Below are 21,716 nucleotides of genomic sequence, written 5' to 3' on the forward strand. Positions count from 1 at the left end.
GGTTTTTGAGCCTCACCATGTTTTTATATCCACAATTATGCCATCAAACTGTTGTATAAACGCAATATCACACTCGTAGCACTGCGATATGGCTGTATATCGGCACTGGTGGGGACACTAACGCACGCCTCCCACCCGTGCCGATATACAGCCATATCGCACTGCTACTCGTGTGATATTGCTCATATATATATATATATATATATATATATATATATATATATATATATATATATATATATATATATATATATATATATAGACACACACACACACACACACACACACACACACAGTTGAAATAAAGTCAGAATTATTAGCCCCCTTTTGATTTTTTTGATTTTTTTAAATATTTCCCAAATGATGTTTAACAGAGCAAGGATATTTTCACAGTATGTCTGATAATATTTTTTCTTATGGAAATTTTAATTTCGGCTAGAATTAAACCAGTTTTTAATTTTTTTAAAATCATTTTTGGGACAAAATTGTTAGCCCCTTTAAGCTATTTTTTTTTTCCGATAGTCTGCAGAACAAACCATTGTTATACAATAACTTGCCTAAGTACCCTAACCTGCCTAGTTCACCTTATTAACCTAGTTAAGCCTTTAAATGTCACTGGGGTTGAAGCTGTATAGAAGTGTCTTGAAAAATATCAAGTAAAATATTATTTACTGTCATCATGGCAAAGATAAAATAAATCAGTTATTAGAAATAGGTTTTTAAAACTATTAGGCTTAGAAATGTGCTGAAACAATCTTCCCTCTATTAAACAGAAATTGGGGAAAAATAAACAGGGCTGCTAATAATTCAGGGGGGCTAATAATTCTGACTTCAACTGTATATATATATATATATATATATATATATATATATATATATATATATGTATATATATATATATATGTGTATAAATATATATATATATATACACACACACACATACATACATACATACATACATACATACATACATACATACATACATACATACATACATACATACATACATACATACATACAGTATTATTGTTTTTCTTTTTAATGTATCAATTTTCTTTGCTTTTGTCATTTTTTGTCATGGTCTGTATGCCTTTATTTTAGTTTTAGTGATTTTTGTTTTTATGTCTTTGAGTTTAAGTAACTTTTTTAACTTTACAGTTTTTTTTTTATTGTTTTTAGTTTATTGTACTTTCTGAATAGTGCGATAAAGCAGAATAATATTACTTTGCCATACATGATTATTGTGTGTCATTTTACTATTCATTTCCTTTGGCATTGAAGCAGTGGTGCATGCAGCAGTGTCTTAAGTATCCCATGTTATGTTTCTCCACCACATGTCCTCTTGGTTATTCATATGTGTTGCTGGGAGCTGGAGATTATGTAATTGGTTGTGGGTGTTTCAGCTCCACACTTGGTCTGGTCCCTCCACTGAAGTGAGATGTTCTGCTGTGGATTGGTGTATTTTAGTCACTGGTCGTGTTGAGATGGTGCATCAAAGAGAAGGCAGTCACGTTAAGACAATGCATCAAAGAAAAGGCAGTGTGTAAAAGCTGAGAGAGAGAAACTAAGAAAACATGATGATTACAGTTTTAACAGTTATTGGGTCTCGTCTATCAAATTTGATCTTTATTTTTTTATTTCTTATTGGATTTAAGTCAGATGATTGGCTGGAAGATTACACAGCTTGATTTTTCCAACTCTGAAACAATTTGAGTTTCTTTGGGTGTACTTTTTGGATCATTGCCTTGCTGAAATGTCCAGTCTGGTTTTATCTTCATCATCCTGCTAATGTAGATGCTGGACTGAAGCAGCTAATATTAATTTACACTGACGAAGGGCAGGAGGGTGCTTTCTGAGAAATTTCAGCTGCTCTCTGAGCTTTCACTGCCTTTTTACACCCCCCTTTTTTCATGTGTTCAATACTTTTTCCTTGTGTCATTTCATTTTATTACACATACCATTAAAATAATTAGATTTTTTACATATAGTTTTTTTCTTTAGTAGTTACCAACATCCGCTTTTAATTTCAGGTCAACAGCACCTTTACAAATATGTTTTTGAGAAATTCTGGATAAAATGAGAATAATGACTTTTTTTTGTTTAAAATCAAGTTCACGATTTTCTCACTATTCTATAGATGTAAAATAAAGTAAAAATATGTAAAAAAAAATAAATAAAAAAACATATGGTAAAACAACAATGATAATATTAGGCCTATGTGTAGGACTACTGTTGGTTAAAATGCTAGATTTTGTAAAGACTTTGAATGGTGGACTTTAAATGAACAGACTTAAAAAAATGTCCTGGTTTTTATTTCACAGTAAAGTGATGCCTCAGAAAACAACTATTCATAATTCTAAAGTTAAGTTATGTTTGAGACATATGCTTGTCATTTGTTATTGATAACATTATAAGACCATTTTTTTTTCACTGGTAAAATGAAACATCCGATTCCCTCTTGCATTATATTCAATGTTATATATAAAGTAGTTACACTGACCCAGTAAACATTTATTTTCATGCACAACACACTGTGTTCACTTTGAAAGAAAAAACGTATCAAATTAGGGTTTGGCCGATAGACGATGCCATCGTCCATCTCTGATGGCCAATAGACAACACGATGCTGAGCCGGCTTCGCCGATGCTCCCCATCACAAACCCTCTCACAAAAAATAAACACTAAGGCCCCATTAACACTAATACGTCTTGGTGTTAAAATGGCATTGTAGAACGAAAATGATCCACATCCACACCGTGTTTCACCTAGCATTTCTGAACAGCCCTCTGTCCGCTGAAAATGCACATCACATGACCCCACACACACACTCTCTCTCTCACACACACACACACACACACACACACACAAACAGACACAGCCACGCGCTTCTCTCTCAGAGCTCTAGAGACAGAGAGCTGTGCACGTCTTTATCAAGGTTGTACCACTGGATCGCTTCTCACTACAGTTGTTAAACGTGATATTCAGACATCCCAAGTCTCCTGGAAGTTTTGAGAGTCTCTATACATTTGCGGGACTCTTACTGAATGCAAACGAGTGATAATCTCCTGGAAATTTTTCATCTCCCTCCCGGTCCTCAAATAAGTCACGTACCCTTCTCACCCCTGGATCCCTCCTTGCTCTTCAGACACGTCACGCGCAGTTTATCAACCACCATTTTTTTCATTAAAGTAGACTTCATTGTTGTGCATGTGCGTGTCCACTCGGTAGTAAACAAACAGTGTGTCAGCTCTCGCGTGATATTACATTAAGACAGAAATTACATCTTTGGGTGAATTTTACCTTATAAATAGAGTATGTGACACTTAACATCATTTGGAGGTCTCCATGTTGCTAAGCCACATATATAAAACAATTAATGTGAAGACTTGTGCGACCACCTTTATGCTTTTTTCCTGACCTTGAAAATATAATTGGCTGAATCATAGAAAAGCTGAATTAAGATCGTCTGTAGGGTTAAATCGCATCAAAAGTTTTTAGTTGGCCCAAATGGAATTCGGCAAACAATTTTATTTATTTTTTTATTGTAGCAACAACCTGTTAACATTGAGACAATGAGAAATAATGTGTTAAGCCGATTGAAAAAACCCTCAAGTCTGCCCAATTATGTTATTGGCCCAATTTAATATTTTAATTTACATACTTTCAGGATGCTATGAGGTAAATTGCATTGTGGGCGGGCATCTGTTTGTTTACAGCAATTCTTGAAAATGTTTTGTTCAACAAAAGAAATAATCTACAAGTTTAAACTAGATGTTAAATGAAGGAGGTTAAAAGAAACAAAACAGGGTTTTGTTTCACACAAAACTGAAAACTCTGAAATTTTACTCTTCCTTCCCTTGTTTTAAACCTGTTTGTCTTTCTTTCTACTGTTGAACACAAAAGAAGATATTCTGAAGAAAGCTGGAAACCTGTAACTATTGACTTCCATAGTAGGAAAAAACAGATGCAGGTACTATGGAAGTTAATCAGTCCTTCTAGGATTTCACGGGAGTTTTAAGTTTTAAGGAAAAAATAATAATTTTAGCAAATAGCTGCAATATAACAACGAGTTAAAAATATAAGGGGGTCTGAATACTTTCCATACCCACTGTATATACGTGCATGCTAGGGCTGTTAAATTAATCGAAAATCCGGTTTTGATTTCAATTGTTGACTTCTAACGATTATGAAAAACCATTAATCTAGATAAATGATTATTACGTCATATTATTCCATCAATCACTTCTTAAAGTGACACTGCACAAAATTCCTGCTGCTGCCTGTTTTTATTATTAATCAAACAACAAAATAAGAAAATCCCTCACTGCTCTTGACTGAAAGACTTTGGTAGCTAAAGTTTTTTTCTAACAGTGAAGATGCTGAAAGCACAGTTTAAACATAACAGATTTAATAACTAATTTCTAATAACTGACTTCTTTTTAACTTTGCTATGATGACAGTAAATAATATTTTACTAGATATTTTTCAAGATACTAGTATTCAGCTTAAAGTGACATTCAAAAGCTTAATTAGGGTAATTAGGCAAGTCATTGTATAACAGTAGTTTCTTCTGCAGATAATCAAAAATATATATTGCTTAAAGGGCTAATAATATAGAGCTATTAAAATAGGTTTCAAAATATTTAAACCTGCTTTTATTCTAGCTGAAATGAAACAAATAAGCCTTTCTCCAGAAGAAAAATATTATAGGAAATACTGTGAAAAATTCCTCTGTTAAACATCATTTGGGAAATATTTTAATATAAAAAAAATTCACAGAAGGGTGAATAATTTTGACTTCAACACATCATTTTGAATAATTCTTTTAAATAATTGTGATTACAAATATGACCAAAATAATGGTAATTATGATTTTCCCATAATCGAGCAGCCCTAGCGCATGCTGAATTTGTTCGGTAAATGTGCTTTTAGAGGTTTCTTATCAAATAAAAATATGCCTGTTTTTTTCCAACAGTACACAAAATTATGACAAATTTTTCATTTTCATTAATTTATGGGTGAACTATGATGTTTAATGACGATCGATCATGAGAATTTGTGTAAATTCGCCAATTGTTCTTGCTTGTGAGTTCTGCAATCTTTTGCTGTTCCATAGTTGTCAGAAAGTACTGTCGTGGGAAAAGCATTCGGTTGCTCATCCACCAAAAGTGTTTCCCTGTTGTCCAAAATCACAACTTGTTTCTCGCATCCTCTTCAAAGCTACACCTACACTTGTGAGAGCATGATGTGAAAAGCAAAACGTGCTAACAGGAACACAGCCTACCTAATGCCAGCTATAGCGCTAATAAAGATGCATGAATCTTCCTTTCTATTAAGAGCAGAGGATATCCCTTTTTTTGAGAGATCAATAATGAATAGCACTTAATGCTTGTTTCTACTGAAAAGGAAACACTTTTCACTGTGACGATGGTGTCTAGCTGTATTTTGCTTCCTCCTCTGTAAATTCTGAATAACTGTTTAAATCTTTTGTGAAGCAGTTCTTTGTGAATTCTTAATGCTTATTTTGAATTCTCTTTTCTTAAACAGCTTTCCAGAGAAGTCACAATCATGAAGAATTTAAACCACCCAAATATTGGTAAGCATGTTTACTTGTCCACAGCTATATCACCTTGCATCCCAAGACTGGTTGCTCTCTGAAGCTGAGCAGGTTTTTTTCTATTTTGAAGACATTGTAGATGTCGCTCAGCCTGTCCTTGTGTGCAAGACAGAGCGCCTGGCAAATAAAATTAAGCAAAGTTCATTTCAAATTATAGTGGTGATGAGTTGTAATTTGACCAAATAATTTAAAACTACTACTAATAATAAATTTGATAACAACAATAATAATGCTTTAAATAGCTCCCCATCTTGCTGTCTTGACTAATTAATTATTAATTCACCTATAGCTGCGCACGCTGCCCAGGGAGGATTACTAATGTAATGAAATAATGAAAAAAATAATGAATTCCTCTTGTAAGCAAAAAACTATTGTGCATGCAGTCAGTTCTATGGCAAAAGCTTGTATCACTATCGAAATGCTACACATGGGAAGTGCATTTACTGTCCTGTTAAGAAACCTGCATTATTTTGTGATGTGATGTTTAAGAAAATTTAGGTTCAACAAAAATATTAAACTTAATATTTTTTTACTTTTTAGCTGTCTATTGTGACAAGCTAAATCTTTTTAAAAATTTGGAAAATTCTTTATACGCAGGAGCGGGAGTTGTTTTGTTTACATGTGCAATATAAAAATGATATTCATGTCTGAATGGCCTTTTGTTACATTTGATTTGTTTATTTTTTATTTTATCTTGATTAAAATAAATATATTTACATTGATGGGCCTTCTTTCATGAAAACATTTTTTTTTCAAGTTGTTTGGAGTTTTTTCTCTTCTTTCCTGTTTGTCATTTAATTTTTATTTAACCAATATATTTTCTATTATCTACTTCTATGCTTTATTGTTATTGATTTTATTGGGCTAACTTAAATACATTTATGTAACAGTGCATTTCATAATGTGTTTTGTTAAAATATATACATTTTTCAAAATCTAAAGGTAAGTGATGTGTTAGACTAGGCAATTTAAAATACAGTTAAACATCATCTAGATGGACTACATGTACTTGCTTGCTTTCATATATATATATATATATATATATATATATATATATATATATATATATATATATATATATATTTTTTTTTTTTTTTTTTTTTTTTTTTTTTACTAAAATAAAGTTGATTATCACCTGATAATCTAATGTCATAATTGAATAAAAAAAATAGAAAATAAAAAAATAGAATTTGGATTTTGACTTATTTTCTTATGGTTTTATGTTTGTACTTTTTTTTTTACTTACCAAATTCCCTTTCACTCTCTCTATAGTGAAACTGTTTGAGGTGATAGAGACGGAAAAGACACTGTTTCTTGTGATGGAATATGCCAGTGGAGGTAAGTTTCGTGTCCAGCTTATTGTTACTGATATTTTAAAAACGTCCATTTCCCACTTACATTTTAGTGCTGTTGAGCATGTTCTTAAACATCTCTGATTTGTCATTGTGTTCACTTGCTCAACTAAATTGACTGTGATTGGCCCCAAAGGTCACCTCACTCACCACTGCTTACTAATGCCTAGTTCACACTAAAGGATTTTAAGCCTGATTTGAGCCCGATTTGGAAGTTAACGAGCTCGCCGACAGATCGGGCTGTGATCGGGAAGAAATCTGCGGGTGCTCGGCGGTCGCCGCTCTTTATGTGTGAACTACTAAACAACGCATCAACGAGGCTCGCTGACGCGTCGCCGACACCTCACAGACGAAAATCCAACATTCAGCATGCTAAATATTCCAGAGCCGTCGGCCGACTCAACCCCACGTGTGGTCAGATGTAGTGACGAGCTGCAGCCAATGAGAGAGCATATCAGCATGAGCTGAATGCCTGTGTGTTCAGGAGCTCAGCAGAAACATCTGTGATTGGTCAGAATGGGCATCGGTGCACTCGCTTCATTCTGCGTTAACACAGACATGAGAGTAGGATATATTAACAGTGGAACTAGAATTCTGTAACTATAAGAATTACCATACTGCTCATTCTGACCGTTCTTATATAAAACGCCATACTGTCACAACATATTTACATTCAAAGCTATTATTGAGATATTAAAATTAAGCTTTGAATGTCTGGCATCATATTTAATGACACCATTACCCTAAAAATATCATCTTTCTTTGGTAATACAGCCTATAAATATGTAGTTAAGATACTAAAACACTTAAAGGTCTTGGCTTTCATTTTCACTTTGAAGCAGGAGCTATTTAACAGCACAGAATATGCTGTTTTAAAAGATATCTGAGGTAAATTGATGTTTTTGCCATCAGAAAGTTTTGTTTATGTTAGCAGGAAGTTGCTAGGCAAGAAAATGCACACATATTTAAAGTCACAGTGAAAAGTATCAGACATGCATGCAGTCATTTTGACCAATATGGTATTTTAAGGCAGAAATACTCAGTTCTTTACTGTTTTGTAATTAAAAAAAAAATAACAATGTCAGAAAGAAATACACTGATAGTTAGAAAACAGCAGGATGTTATAAATATGTTAATTTTATTTCAAAGAGTTATAAAATTACAAAAATTAAAAACTCTCTGTGTATCTATCCACTGGAACCTTGCAGATGAGTGATTACTCCGCTGATAGATCAGCTGCTTTGACAATGTTTTTAAATGCTTTCTCCAAAGCTTGAAACCTGTCAGTGATGTAATCAGCACACAAGCAGCCAATAGTGTTCAACTTTTTCTGACGACTCCTCCCTCAAAATTTCATTGGCTGTGGTTTGGTAGCTTGAATGAGCTGATTAGGAATGAGTTGTTGTCAGATCCTCTAGTGTGTGACCCCCCTCTTGTGGATCGTTCACAGAGTGTTGCATAGTGTGTGAACACCACAGAGATTAAAAGACACAAAGTCAAGTCATGTAGTGTGAACAGCACAGAGATCTGCTGATGTTTAAAATCCTGTAGTGTGAACTAGGCTTAAGTGTAAACACAGATACAGGAACAATACAGCGCTTCAAAGTCACATCGATCAGACGAACAGACACAGTGGATAGCAGTGCAGCAGGTATCTTTCTCTATCTACAGTAGGTGAGAGTTCAAAGTGACTATTACCGCCGCGTCTTATACCGCCGCCGTTTGAAATAACTGCCGCTCTGTTTTTAGTATATGACAGCAGCTTGTGAATGAGCCGCCAGGGGGCGCAAAGGGACGGGATGCGAACGGACAGAAATAGCCTTTACAGCAGCTTTAAATATGCTACTGTGCTTGTAAATGAGATTAAACAATAAGTCAAAGCATTATAATTCCTTCATTAATCATTTAAAATTTGTTAACACACTTTATTGTAAACTTTTTAAGTGCAAAGAGGACTAGTTTTGGAAAATAGAATTGAAGAAATAAAAGACAACTAACATGAAAGCACAAACATTCAGTACAAATAAGTAGTCTTAAATAAATAAATAAAGCAGTCTTTTAGCCTAAATATAGAGAGATGTTCAGTGTTTGCTATTTTGATAGGACTAAGACAAGACATTTTCATATATGTTTTTATTTCTGTTTTTGTTTTAATTTTCGTTTTTGATTATATTTTACTATCTTATTTTATGTCTCAACAATTGTACATAATAATAAACGAATAATGAAAACTAATTAATAATGAAATTAGGCCTAAATAAATTATTTATTTAAAGATATTGCGGCAAAACACTGAGAAACGGTCAGGGGCATGGTCTAAAGAGCTTAAGTTGAATGCTGCTTCATCAAAAGCAAATAAATAAATAAATAAATTGACTTACCTTAAGGAGATCACTGAAAGTATAATAAAACAAATTTTGCCGCAGGACATAATATAAATTAAGTCTCGCAGGTTTATCTTTAATAATTTAGTTTCAGTTCAGTTTTTTTTTTTTTTTTTTCAAAACGTCAATGTTCTCCTTTAAAGAAGCTATAACTGTTGTTTTGTTTTTTAATTAATGGCTCAGTATGTTTGGTATTTTAATTTCAATTTCAGTCACCTTGCATATGCGTGTGAAATATAATGCCGCATAACCGCGAAAAAAGAAGAAAAAGCTGTCAGTTAGACCTAATTCATCAAAATGAACTGTAATAAAATACAGCATGTTAATACAGGCAGAATGTGAACAAACTCAAGGTAAGGCTAAGATATGTGCTTGCTTTTTAATGCATTTAAAAAGATTTGCGGCTACTATGGTGTATAATAATGTTTTTTCTTCCTTTTTTGTATGGTAAAGGACAATGCACATTGTTATTGATGTAAACTTAGACTAAAACTTACCATTGATAAATGTGACCTAGCCATACTTCAAGCAGATAACTTAAAGTATAATAAAAATAATTTTGCCACAGGACATAAATAAAGTCCCGCAAGTTTAGTTTTAATAATTTGGTTTCAGTTTTGTTCAGTTTTTTTTTCTCAAAACATCTATTTTTCTTTAAAGTAAAATTGTTGTTTTTTGTTGTTGTTGTTTTACTTGTAATGGCTCTCTCTCTCTCTCTCTCTCTCTCTCTCTCTCTCTCTCTTTCTCTCTCTCTCTCTCTCTCTCTCTCTCTCTCTCTCTCTATATATATATATATATATATATATATATATATATATATATATATATATATATATATATATGTAATTATTTAATAATATATAATTATAAATATATTCTTAATAAACTTCCCAGCCACAAATATTGAAGAACACAACTTGTATTAAAACTGGGCGGGGATTAGAAAGAATACAATGCTTGTTATATAATTTAAAATGTTATTCCTCTTGTTCAATTTCTGCATGCACATTTTTTCACCCGCTACTCTGCCAGGAACTTCGCCGCTGGAGAGCACCTTCAAAAATTTCAATCTCATGGCTCATTCTTCACGAATATAGAATTAAAATAATGGCGCGATAGGTTTATTGTGCATCCCGCAGGTGCAACCAACAAGAGTTGTGCATTTTAGTTTAACTTTTTGAGCGTTAAAAGCAGTTCTGTGTTAGTTTTTATTTAAATATATCAAGCCGAAACTAAACAGCGCATTCTCTCCGCCTCCTCGTTCATAACCAGCCCGACGCACTGCTGAAGCAGGCAATAGAGACACTCCGTAATTCATAATCTTAGCTGATGTTTCGGAGTCGAAAGAATATATTAAAGAGAAATGTTCTTTTAACAGTCCCGATATGTTTAATCTTTTTTTTTCTGTCATTTCTCTTCAGCAAATTATATTTTTTAAAGCTGCTTGATTCTTTTAAAACCGAAAGCAGAGCCCGGCAATTGGTGTTTTTCCATAAGATACGCTTTGTGAAGTTTTTAATGTGTTTTTAAATAGTTTTATTCTATTCAAAGCAGCACCTATATGCCAATTTATCCTAAAAACGCGGAATAGGAGCCATGCATGTCATGTGTCACATAACTGCATTTTCCTATGCGTGCGCGATCAATTTCTGATCCTTTTGCATAAAGGTTTTTAATCAAAAACAGGTCATTTAATTACTTTCGATGTGCTAAAATATTTGTTAGACGAATGTTATTTTAAAAAAAGCATATGCACATATTACAATTGTAAAATAGTTTAAAATGCATGGTCTGATCAGAAATAAAGGAAATTTGTTATATTTCATTATTTAATGCATAAAATAGGCTAGTCTTTTTATAAATTGAGTTGAATTGAATTGAATTGATTTGAAACTTTTAATTGCATTTTACGTCCTGTAAATAATAAAAGTTGCATCAGATTGATGAAAACGAATCTTAATACCTGCAAACAGGGCCACAGTTACTTCTTTTTTCACTGACTGGCATGAATGGCAAACGCGTCAGAAAAAAACTGCTGAATCTGCGCGAATATTTGGTTAACTTATAAAACAAATGTCTGGTTTAGTGATGTTAGTAATGCATAGAAAAATGCAAAGCAGAATTCTCCTAAGCTCATTAACCCATGCACTGATGACAGCGAGGGAATCACTGGCCCACCATTTTATTTATTAAAGGTATTATTTTACTGACCTGAACATAACCATTTATAATATAATTAATAACCTATCGTCTAAAGCAGGCAACACTCTATTCAGCTATGTTCTGTGTTTTTACGTAAAAAATATATTCGTTTTGGCGAATGCTTGGAGCGTAATATAGATATTTTAAATAACACATTAAGAAAATGAAATAAACATTCATTTTCATAAGGCCCCATATTTAATGCGGTTTCGTTTTTAAACGCATAGGTTTTGTTAAGCCATCCGTCCTATTTTTGAATTTTGTGTATTCATGTTTATGAAAAACACTTAAAGAGTGGAGACCCCTTCCCCCTATTCATAACCAAAAGCTTGTCTGTTAGGTGTTAATGGGCATTAGTGAGGCTGAAATCATGTCGCGTTTTCACTTTCGGGCTAGTAGCTCGCAGCATGACACGCAAACCCTGCCCCCAGAACGTCCCCGGAATTAGATGTTGCATATTGTATCTGTGATCTTAAGGAAAGTGTTAAGTAGACTATTTAAGCACAGAGCGAGTAATAAAACAGCATATATTGCGTTGCGCTCAGCAGCTTTTCACTAATAAAGCTCTTCATGTAAATTTCATTTTTCAATTTTAGCGCGTCATATAAAAACATCAATGCTTGTTTGGGGACACAGAACACACTTATTTTTGTAGTTTCCCCTGATCCGTTTTTAAAGTGGCACTGCACATTTGGTTAACTGAAAAAAGGTCGCAGTTCATGCGTTCACTCACCCCAAAAATGCTCTGTTTGCATGATTTGATTATTATCATCGTATCCTAAATAAATAATAAATAAATAAATAATATTTTAAACCTTCTCTGGTGTTTACTGTTTTTAGAGAATATATAAAATCTTTTTTTTAACAAAGCCTTTGTAAAATGGCTTTGTTTAATATGGCTTTAAAGGTTTCATTTATGTAGGCTATAAAGGCCTACCTTGTTGCTTTTGCTTGTTTTATAATGGTTTATTTATTTCATGCGATTTTATTATATCAGATATTTGTAATTCTTTAAATTATATTTCAATATGGCTTAGGCTATTTTATAAAGATATTACACTTGTTTTAAGTCTACAAAAGGGTACACGTAAAGTTTTATGTCTTTCTGTTTTATTCATATTGTGTATTATCTGCAAAATAAATAACAAAAAGAAAGAAGCTGCTCGCAGCTTACCAGAGCTGTGAAGGGAGCGCTCATTTGCTCAATCTCTCACACACACATATGCAGGCATATAAACACGCACAAACACACCGTTTAAACTTGACAAAAACTCTCGAAAACCTTTAGTCTGCTGTGTCTTTAATATGGTGTAAAGATGCGTTATTGAAACATCCAGGGGGACGCAGCAAAGTCACTTATAAATTAAAATTGTATTATTTTATGCAACAGCCTTACATTTAAAACGGAAACATAACGGCGATTATAATCAAAAAGACCTCTCAACCCATAAGGCTAGATGTTTTCTTTTCCTTATTTATTAATTTATTTTTCCGTGTTTGGCGCATGTAACTCGTGTGCCTTCGGAAAAGTGTAATGACGGCAAGCCATCTTTCCCAGACTCGGGGCAACGTCCGCCTCTCCTTTCACTTCGCCCCCCAAAGCCCCAGCTGGCCCTCCTGGCATCCTCTGCGTAAAACATATGCTGGATAAGTTGACGGTTCATTTACTGTGGCAATTACAGACTTATAAAGGGACTAAGCCGAAAAGAAAATGAATGAAAGAATGAATTAATAATAATAATAATAATAATAATAATAAAATAAGGTAATGATCTTTACACAGATGCCGCGTACGTGGCATTTTTTATTTTTAGAGATGGTTCATTTGAATTGCCTCTGCCACTTCACCCACCTCAAACCTGAAAGTTGCAGAGAGAACTATAGCCTATTTACACCTTAGCCTCAATAGCAACAGTTCATAGCCCATTTACACCAAGACAGCGCAAGTTTAGCGGAAGAATGTCAAATCAGAATCACGCAGATGAAGCACACCAGCTACTACTATCATGAAACTATTAAAATGGCATTGGCATAACTTTATTTATTTTCAACAGCTTTTTTTCGCTCAACAGAAATGCGGCGTTGGGAAGCATTTAATAAATAAAAGCAGGGTTAATAGTGACGTGATTCAAATGATGGATCTGCGACAGAGAAACTATAGGGGTTTTGGGAAACACTCACTACTATATCCTCCCCCCCCAAACTATGCATATTCAGCGCAAGTTACTGTACGGCTTTGTTTGGGAAAGCACAGGTCCGCTGGTGCCGCGCGCCTCTTTCTCTGGGCCGAAGCGAGATGATTTTAGAAATATTAAAGATATAGATTAATTAATTATTCAGCAAAATTGACATTAATTTCAAATTTCACTATGCATTTCATCTGATAGGCTAATCTTTATAGCTTAATTAAACACATATTGTCAAAACCCACACGTGTATGAAAATGAAAATGGCATTTGTTATTATTAGACTCCGATTTGTTATTTGTTGCCTAGGCTATTTTCACATTTGAGGTGCTTTATTGGCATGACAAATAACTGTACATTCGTATTGCCAAAGCAGTGCAGCGTCACTGCGTACAAAGACAGTGCAAAAAGGGCAGTAGTGCAAACAATTATGGATATAACATATAATAAAGAAAATAAAATAAAAAAATTGAATAATAAAAATAAAAATAGAATCATGATAAAGGTAATGATAGTAGCCTATTATCAAAAGTAAGTCCACAAATAAAGAGTTCGAGTATTTGTGTGTTGGAGACAGTGGAGCGGGTATTGTTAGTTGAACGCACAACGCGCTCTGTGCTGGACTTTACACCTGCTTTGATCTGGTGCAGGCATAAATGCGCATGCGGTGGAGGCGCACTCTAAACTCACACTGGAGAAAACTGGACGTGGATATCACAAAGACACGCAGTTTAATTTATTTCATGTTTTGCTTAACTAATTCTTTGAATAAAACTATTGAGCTATAAAGGGGAAAAACGCAGAAGAAATTTCCCGTTACATTAATTTTAGCACAGCTGCCATTCATTTTCACATTAGTTTTTGAGTTAGGGATTAATATTAAAGTAGCCTAGTAAAAATGTCTATACTATAAATAATATTATAATTTATTATATCCATTATTATTATTATTATTATTATTATTATTATTATTATTATTTTAATTATTATTATTAAGCTATACAATTGACAAAACGCAGAACAAAATATTTGCTTTCATTTTGGCATAGCTAAAGCACACGTTTACAGTTATGTAAAAAAAACATCCCCTTCTACAGCAGCAGTCAATTTAGGACACTTAAAAATGTCTTTTGCGTTTAAAGATGATCGACCTGCGAAGTTATGTTTACAGTGTTGTAAAAGAAAAAGGTAGGCTATTTAGTGCGTGTGGATTTACCGCGGATCCACCTCTTGCGCTGCAGGCTGAATAATATAGGTAGACATGGCTTTCTGTTTGGCTACACTAATGCCTAAAAATGTAACTAAGTAACACATTAATTTTAGAAACTATTTTTAAATGGCATTTAACATTTAAATTAATTTTTTTATTTAATGTAACATTTAAATATAATTTAATTTAAAACATTTATTTTTTCCTCGCTGATTTTGGTTGAGTAATAAAGCGTGATGACTCAGATGATCTAGTTTAGCTTGCATGTGTGGGCGTATTTTGACGTCTTTACCTAAAACTTTACACATTTATAATGTTTAAAATAAAACGGAAAGAAATAAGGAGACTAACATAATTTAAACCACTTGTTTGGTGCTTAACATTATCTTTCTGCATTAATGTAAACGGTATCGTTGCCTTCATTAATAAAATCGGTAATAGCAAAACTGCATATTATTATTACTATAAAAAGTAGGACTATATCGGTAATGCAAAGTAATGAATTAATAAATAGCCTAAATAAAAGGAACAAGAAAGGACCAAATTCAGTCGTCAAGTGCAATGGGATTGCGCCCTTGCGCCCTCAGTTATGATATCCTGCCGCCGGGCCTGCTATAGCGAAACTTTATTGTTTGAGAAGAAACAAAAGCGGAAACTGTGGATGAAAACCTGACTGGGAAGATGGTGACAACATGAATTTTCTGTTCTTCAACGAGAAAAAAAATCGCAGACAGGACACAATGACGCCGTTTATTATACAACGCAGGTCGTGTTTACGATCATGAATATTAACAACTAATATTAATATCATATCAATAACTCCTCTTGCTTTAGACTTTACCTTTTAGAGCTTGTTCTTGTTGGCGCAATATAAGTTTATTGCATGTATAGGGTACGAATCAGATTATGAAGAATGATTAAGAGCATGCTTTTCCTTCATTGCATCCTTTCCGTAAGGTGTTTTATTTATTTTTTTATTTAATTTATTTATTTATAATTTTTTTGAATAATGATGACAATATTTACTGTCTAAACATTCATCGGTATACTACCAACAAATTACGCCCCTGTACCCAAGTAGCCTACCTAAGTTAATTTACATTTCATGTAAAATTAAGAAATAAAAAAAGACCAAAGTATTAAGCTAAATATTCGTACAAACGAACATGTTTGTTTTTTAACTTTCGTTGATAAAACAACACAATACAGCCTAGGCTAGTTAAATATTAAATAACTTTAACTGCTTGAAACAGTAAACGTTACATTTTAGAAACTTCTCAAATACTAATCAATAATAATATAAATAGTAACGAAGAACAAAAATGTAACAACATAAGTCAGATGTTGGAAAAAAAAACTGCGTCTCTCTGCCTTTTTTCTATTCATATTTTAAATTATTTGCCAGAAAAACTAACATGTTGACTTTGTTCGGTTTAAGCGGAGACTTATTTGAGATTACAATGTTTCCAGCAGCACTGAGACTGTGTGCCTGTAGCCCATACAGATACTTTTTCGCAACCGTGGCAAAGAGAGTATCTTGCTCCGCCGCCTGCATTTCTCGGAAACCAGCTCTACATTGTGGATCGGCGCGTTCTCAACTACCAAATATGCTGCTCCATTTCTCATCAACGTCTACTATTTATCAGTTTCTCTTTTGTATTTGCCCATTTTTGAAAAGGCCTCTCTACCATACCTGGCTGACTAGCTGGGCATTTGCGTTCAGTAGATGACACCGGCTGGCTCCGCATGTCATGGCTGGGTGACATTACCACAGATGGCCATGGAGGTTCGACGTGTTTGTCCACTTATTTTTCTAAACAAGCCCTACAAATAGCTTCATCCTAATTATTGATTCGCCTTACTCGTTCGCCACGAATCCAAAATGTTTCCAGATTGGCGATGTAATATAAGTTTTCCAGCAAGGTTCATGGCTAAACTTGAACTTGCTGTATCACGTCTAAGTTAACGTTATGTTCATAAATGTATAGGCTATTTGGCAACAAAACAGAAAATGTGTGTTCTAGAGTGATTGTCGTCACGGTGACCGTCACAGCCCTTATATGACATTGCATACATTTGCATACATGTTTTAAGCTATAAAATGAAAGCCTCAGTTTGGTGCGGAGTTATTATTATACAAAAATCAAGAAAATCTTTGGATTTGTTTGATTCGTAGATTGTAGGCTATTTTAAAAGCTGATATTATATAAGAACTATTAATAACTGTAATTTTCAAAAAATAAAAAAATAAATAAAAAAGGGGTTTGTTGGTTGTAGCCCACCCTAAATCATCAACAGCCTGCTTTTTTTAAGTTTATGAAGCGGCTCCATACAGCACAGAGGTGATCTGCATCAGCGCTGGTTATTGTCAACACTGTGTGAAACTGTGACGAGAAATATCCTTCTTTCATTTTGCTTCTTTGGCAAAATGTGTCTGTAGAAACGTGTGTTTGCATGTGTTACCATCCCAAGAGTTAACAAATATTTGTTGTACATTTAGGGGCCGATCACAAAGCGCACGCCTTTACGTTGCAAATACGCGCGACGTACCGCGCTGCCTTTTATGGTTGACAAGAAAAAAATAAGCCTCTTTTGTATGTCACTAGAAAACGACTGAATTAGCTGGTGTGCGCGAGTCGAGTTGCTGTCGATGTTATAATTGTAATTTTAATAATATTGTGATATTTAAGATCTATAAATACAGCTCTGGATAACTTGAAACAGCGACCACAAGTCTCTCCTCAGTCTTTAAAAGTTTATCGTACTCACATTGACAACCCAAACCCCGCTGTCACCTCAACAGAAAGCCTGCAGTGCTTTCATTTGACTGAACAATGAAACAGAGGTAACACGCTTTTTCCACTCGAGCACACAGCGCGCAACGGCAAAACTTAAAGCGCGCAGAGCAAGCATAATCAGAGCGTAAAACACTGGCGGCAGTCAGTAAACCATTAAACAGATGCCCCGTATGCAGCCAAACTTTAAAAATGTATAAAGCATATTTTAATCGTTTAACTGATACCATTCATCGGTTACAAACGCACCCTTTCGGTTATTGCTTAATCAGTTATTTTGAGCATCCCCAACTAAACCGCATGTGCAAGCTCTATTTTTTTTTTCTCTCACGGCCGCACGCCGGAGATCCGGCATGGTGCCGGAATACTTTAAGCCCTGGTAAGATCATGTTTATCACTATAAGAAAACTAAATCAAAATTATATTTAATTGAACACATCTGATCACATAAGGTACGCACAGAAAAGTCTGTTTAGTGTTGTGAAAAGGCAAAGCTGAATATCTGTGGTTAAACTGCCACCCAGCGGTCAAAAGCTGCTGGCGCATCAAGTACCGCCGTCGCCGCGGTATGAATGGCGGCATAAGGAACACATTGAAGTAGTAACATCTGTATTTCAACCATTAACCCTGCTGGTAATCTGGAGAATTTAAACATTGGCGAACACAGCAGCACGGATATAAGTGATGTGTTTGAATGGTAACAAACTCGACTGATAAAAGACAAAGTCTGCCATTCTCTAATTCTCAAACAGCTCTGCTGAAAAAATGCTTGCTGCAAACCAACAGCTTTGCTGTATCGGCTCGGACAGTATTGCAGGGAAAACAACAAACACATGGAAACAAACACATATAACCCATGCCGTGCATGGACAGGGTCTCACCCAGTCATTGGGTCTCACTGCTTGGCAGGTCTGCCTGGTCTTCGTAAAGCACATGCTCTCATGAATAATTAAGTAGCAGGGTCTTTTCATGGGATAAGCAAACTCTGATATGAATAACATTGAGAAACTGACGCGTCATCACTTTGCTAGCAGATGCACTCTGCGTCACTGATTTTGATCCCGCCCAAAACATTATTTTAAACCCAGAAGATGAAATTAGTTGACAAATCTCAAAATAATCCAGTTTTTTCCCACAATTAAATCTGACAGGTGGTAACGTTGTCTTAACTGATGCTCAACACACACAAATCTGCTAAAATAAAAAAAGTGTGTCTTGAACCTTTATGAAAGTGCTCAAATGTTAGCGGGAAATGGACGTTTTTATTATTTAGGTATCGATTGGTATCAAATTCTAGTATAGTGACAACCCTATGTCCTTGTCCTTTCGTGATGTTTATCTCTGACCTCTCTGATCTGTCTTTCATGCAGGTGAGGTTTTCGACTACTTAGTGGCTCATGGGAGGATGAAAGAGAAAGAGGCCAGAGCTAAATTTAGACAGGTGCAGTTCTCTTACTGTTTTCTTTCAGCACACACACCGTGATTGGCCTTCTCCTTGGTCTGAGTTTAAATAAGTTTATCTGCCTGAACTAATCCTGTTTTGTCCAGTAATGACCCCAGTTCACTAAACAGATCTTCACTGTTATTGCACTAGGTGTTGGAATCCAATGTTGCTCTTTAATAGATTGGACTTCAGCATTGTCATTAGCATTACACTGATCCAAACTAAACTAAAGTGAATGTCAGCAGTGACATTTATAGTAAAGTGAACTGAAGAAGTTTTAATTTACTAGAACTAGCACCAGCGTTCTACACTACTCTCCTGCCTGCTTGAGATATTGTGATGTTCGACAGATGGAAATATTTTATTATATTATATATTTTATTGTTTTTTGGAAACAGATTTTCAAAAAAAGTTGGAACAGTAAAACATTTACCACTTTGTAATGTTGCCTTTCCTTTTCACAAAACTTAAAAGACATTCAGGGACTAAAGACACTAAGTGATGAATTGTTTCATTTTTAATTTTGTCCCATTCTTACTGCAAACAAGTCTTAAGGTGGGCAACAGTCCGGGGTCTTTGTTGTCACATTTTTCACTTCAAAATTCACCACACATTTTCTATTGGAGACAGGTCGGGTCTGCGGGCAGGCCAGTCAAGGACCTGTATCATTTTCCTCCACAGCCATGACTTTGTAATGTGTGCAGATTGTGGTTTTGCATTGTCTTGTTGAAATATACATGGGTGTCCCTGGAAATGAAGGTGGCATTAGAAAAATGGTTTTCCATACTGTCCCTTCTTTTTTCTGATTCGAGTTTGTATAATTTAATGCAAATGCAACTGTTTGAATAGACCATTTATTGATTCCAGTCTTAATCTTCTTATTTTTTTCATAGTTTCTTTCTCAAATTTATACAGATAATCAAATTTATTGTATTGTACAGATTGTGTCAGCAGTCCAGTATTGTCACCAAAAACGCATTGTGCACCGAGACTTGAAGGTAAGCAGTTCTTGCTCTTAATTTTTAACATGAACAATAAAAAAACAGAACACTGTTTTATTATATTCAAGTGGGCACTTAAACCATAATTTAAAGCAATATTTTGTTAGATAATTTTTTTTTTCAGAAAACCATTTCACTTAATTTCTTAGATTACTTAATTACTCAACTTTTTATTTCTTAGGTTTTAAAATATATTTTCTTTTACCCATGTTTTCTCAGGCTGAAAACCTGCTGCTAGATGGTGATATGAACATTAAGATTGCTGACTTTGGCTTCAGTAATGAATTTATGGTGGGCAGTAAGCTGGACACGTTCTGTGGAAGCCCACCTTATGCTGCTCCTGAGCTCTTTCAGGGAAAGAAGTACGACGGGCCAGAGGTGGACGTGTGGAGCCTTGGGGTCATACTTTACACACTGGTCAGCGGCTCTCTACCTTTCGATGGACAGAATCTCAAGGTTTCACCCTCTTTTATCAATGTATTTTTTTGTGTGAGTTTGTTTATGTCACTGCATACTTACTGCTGTGTCTATTCTACAGGAATTGCGCGAACGTGTGTTGCGTGGTAAATATAGGATTCCTTTTTACATGTCCACTGACTGTGAGAATCTTCTCAAGAGGTTTCTGGTCTTAAACCCGGCTAAGAGAGGAACATTAGAGGTTTGTTATTTAGTCCATCTGTCATTCTTTCATATGCTGTCATATGCTGTGTAATTCCACAATCAGAACAGTTTTTTGTAATGCCTGTTTTGGTCAATGTTGCTCTGATAGTTGTGTAAATTGCTTCCTCACTTTGTCACTTTGGATAAAACTGTCTGCTAAATGACTAAATGTTAATGTAAATACAATATTGAACATTTGATAATTAATACCAGTATGAATTTCAGCAGCACTTTTTAATAACTCTTGACATTCTGCACTGAAAATGTAGTTTTTTTCATGAAATGTTTGTGAAAGTATGTGTTGGCAAATACTGTTATATTGATGCATACAAGTGAGATTTATTAAATAATTGTATTTGTTATACGTAACGTTTTAAACTATCTTAAACTGTATATATTTTTGTACTTTTTCTATAATTTAAATATAAACAATTACTCAAATATAAACACTTGTTTATGAGTAATTTGTTGTTTCTTTAGTAATAAAGCATACATATAATTAATCAAAAGTGATTAACCATTGAAAAAGTGCTGTCATGAATTTTCCCCTAGGCATTGAAAAGCCATTCTCGTTCTAAACTTGATTGTTTCTGAACTCTCTCCTTCAGCAAATCATGAAAGAACGCTGGATCAACTCTGGGTTTGAGGATGACGAGCTCAAACCCTTCACTGAGCCAGATGCTGACATATCTGACCAGAAGAGAATTGGTAAGAGGAAATTAAGCAGCACTTCTTATTCATGCAGAAAAGAGAAAGAGTATGTTTAAGACAAAGTTATTAATATTTCCCAAGTGTGTTCGTAAATTTTCAGCTCAAAATGTCTATCAGATAATTTATTATATCCGGCTGAATATGGGAATTTTGA

General features: G+C 34.4%; 3 protein-coding genes across 15 annotated transcripts in view; 2 read left to right on the forward strand and 1 right to left on the reverse strand.

Annotated features, from left to right (window-relative positions):
- The window catches only part of LOC147841024 (uncharacterized), a 485,466-nt gene that overhangs the window by 61,134 nt on the left and 402,616 nt on the right, over window positions 1-21,716 (forward strand). The gene's annotated exons all lie outside the window — the stretch shown is intronic.
- Window positions 1-21,716, reverse strand: part of LOC147834160 (uncharacterized) — a 439,063-nt gene that overhangs the window by 38,265 nt on the left and 379,082 nt on the right. The gene's annotated exons all lie outside the window — the stretch shown is intronic.
- Window positions 1-21,716, forward strand: part of mark3a (MAP/microtubule affinity-regulating kinase 3a) — an 88,095-nt gene that overhangs the window by 32,733 nt on the left and 33,646 nt on the right. For 10 of the 13 annotated variants that reach the window (XM_087277540.1, XM_087277536.1, XM_087277538.1 and 7 more), the window contains 7 exon segments: window positions 5,548-5,596; window positions 6,890-6,955; window positions 19,117-19,187; window positions 20,132-20,188; window positions 20,411-20,647; window positions 20,730-20,849; window positions 21,460-21,559. In XM_087277540.1, coding sequence (XP_087133666.1) covers window positions 5,548-5,596; window positions 6,890-6,955; window positions 19,117-19,187; window positions 20,132-20,188; window positions 20,411-20,647; window positions 20,730-20,849; window positions 21,460-21,559 — 700 coding nt within the window. 13 annotated transcript variants of the gene reach the window in all.

The sequence above is a fragment of the Danio rerio genome, chromosome 13 (assembly GCF_052040795.2).
Source record: "Danio rerio strain M-AB ecotype USA chromosome 13, GRCz13ab, whole genome shotgun sequence".
NCBI classification, from domain to species: domain Eukaryota; kingdom Metazoa; phylum Chordata; class Actinopteri; order Cypriniformes; family Danionidae; genus Danio; species Danio rerio.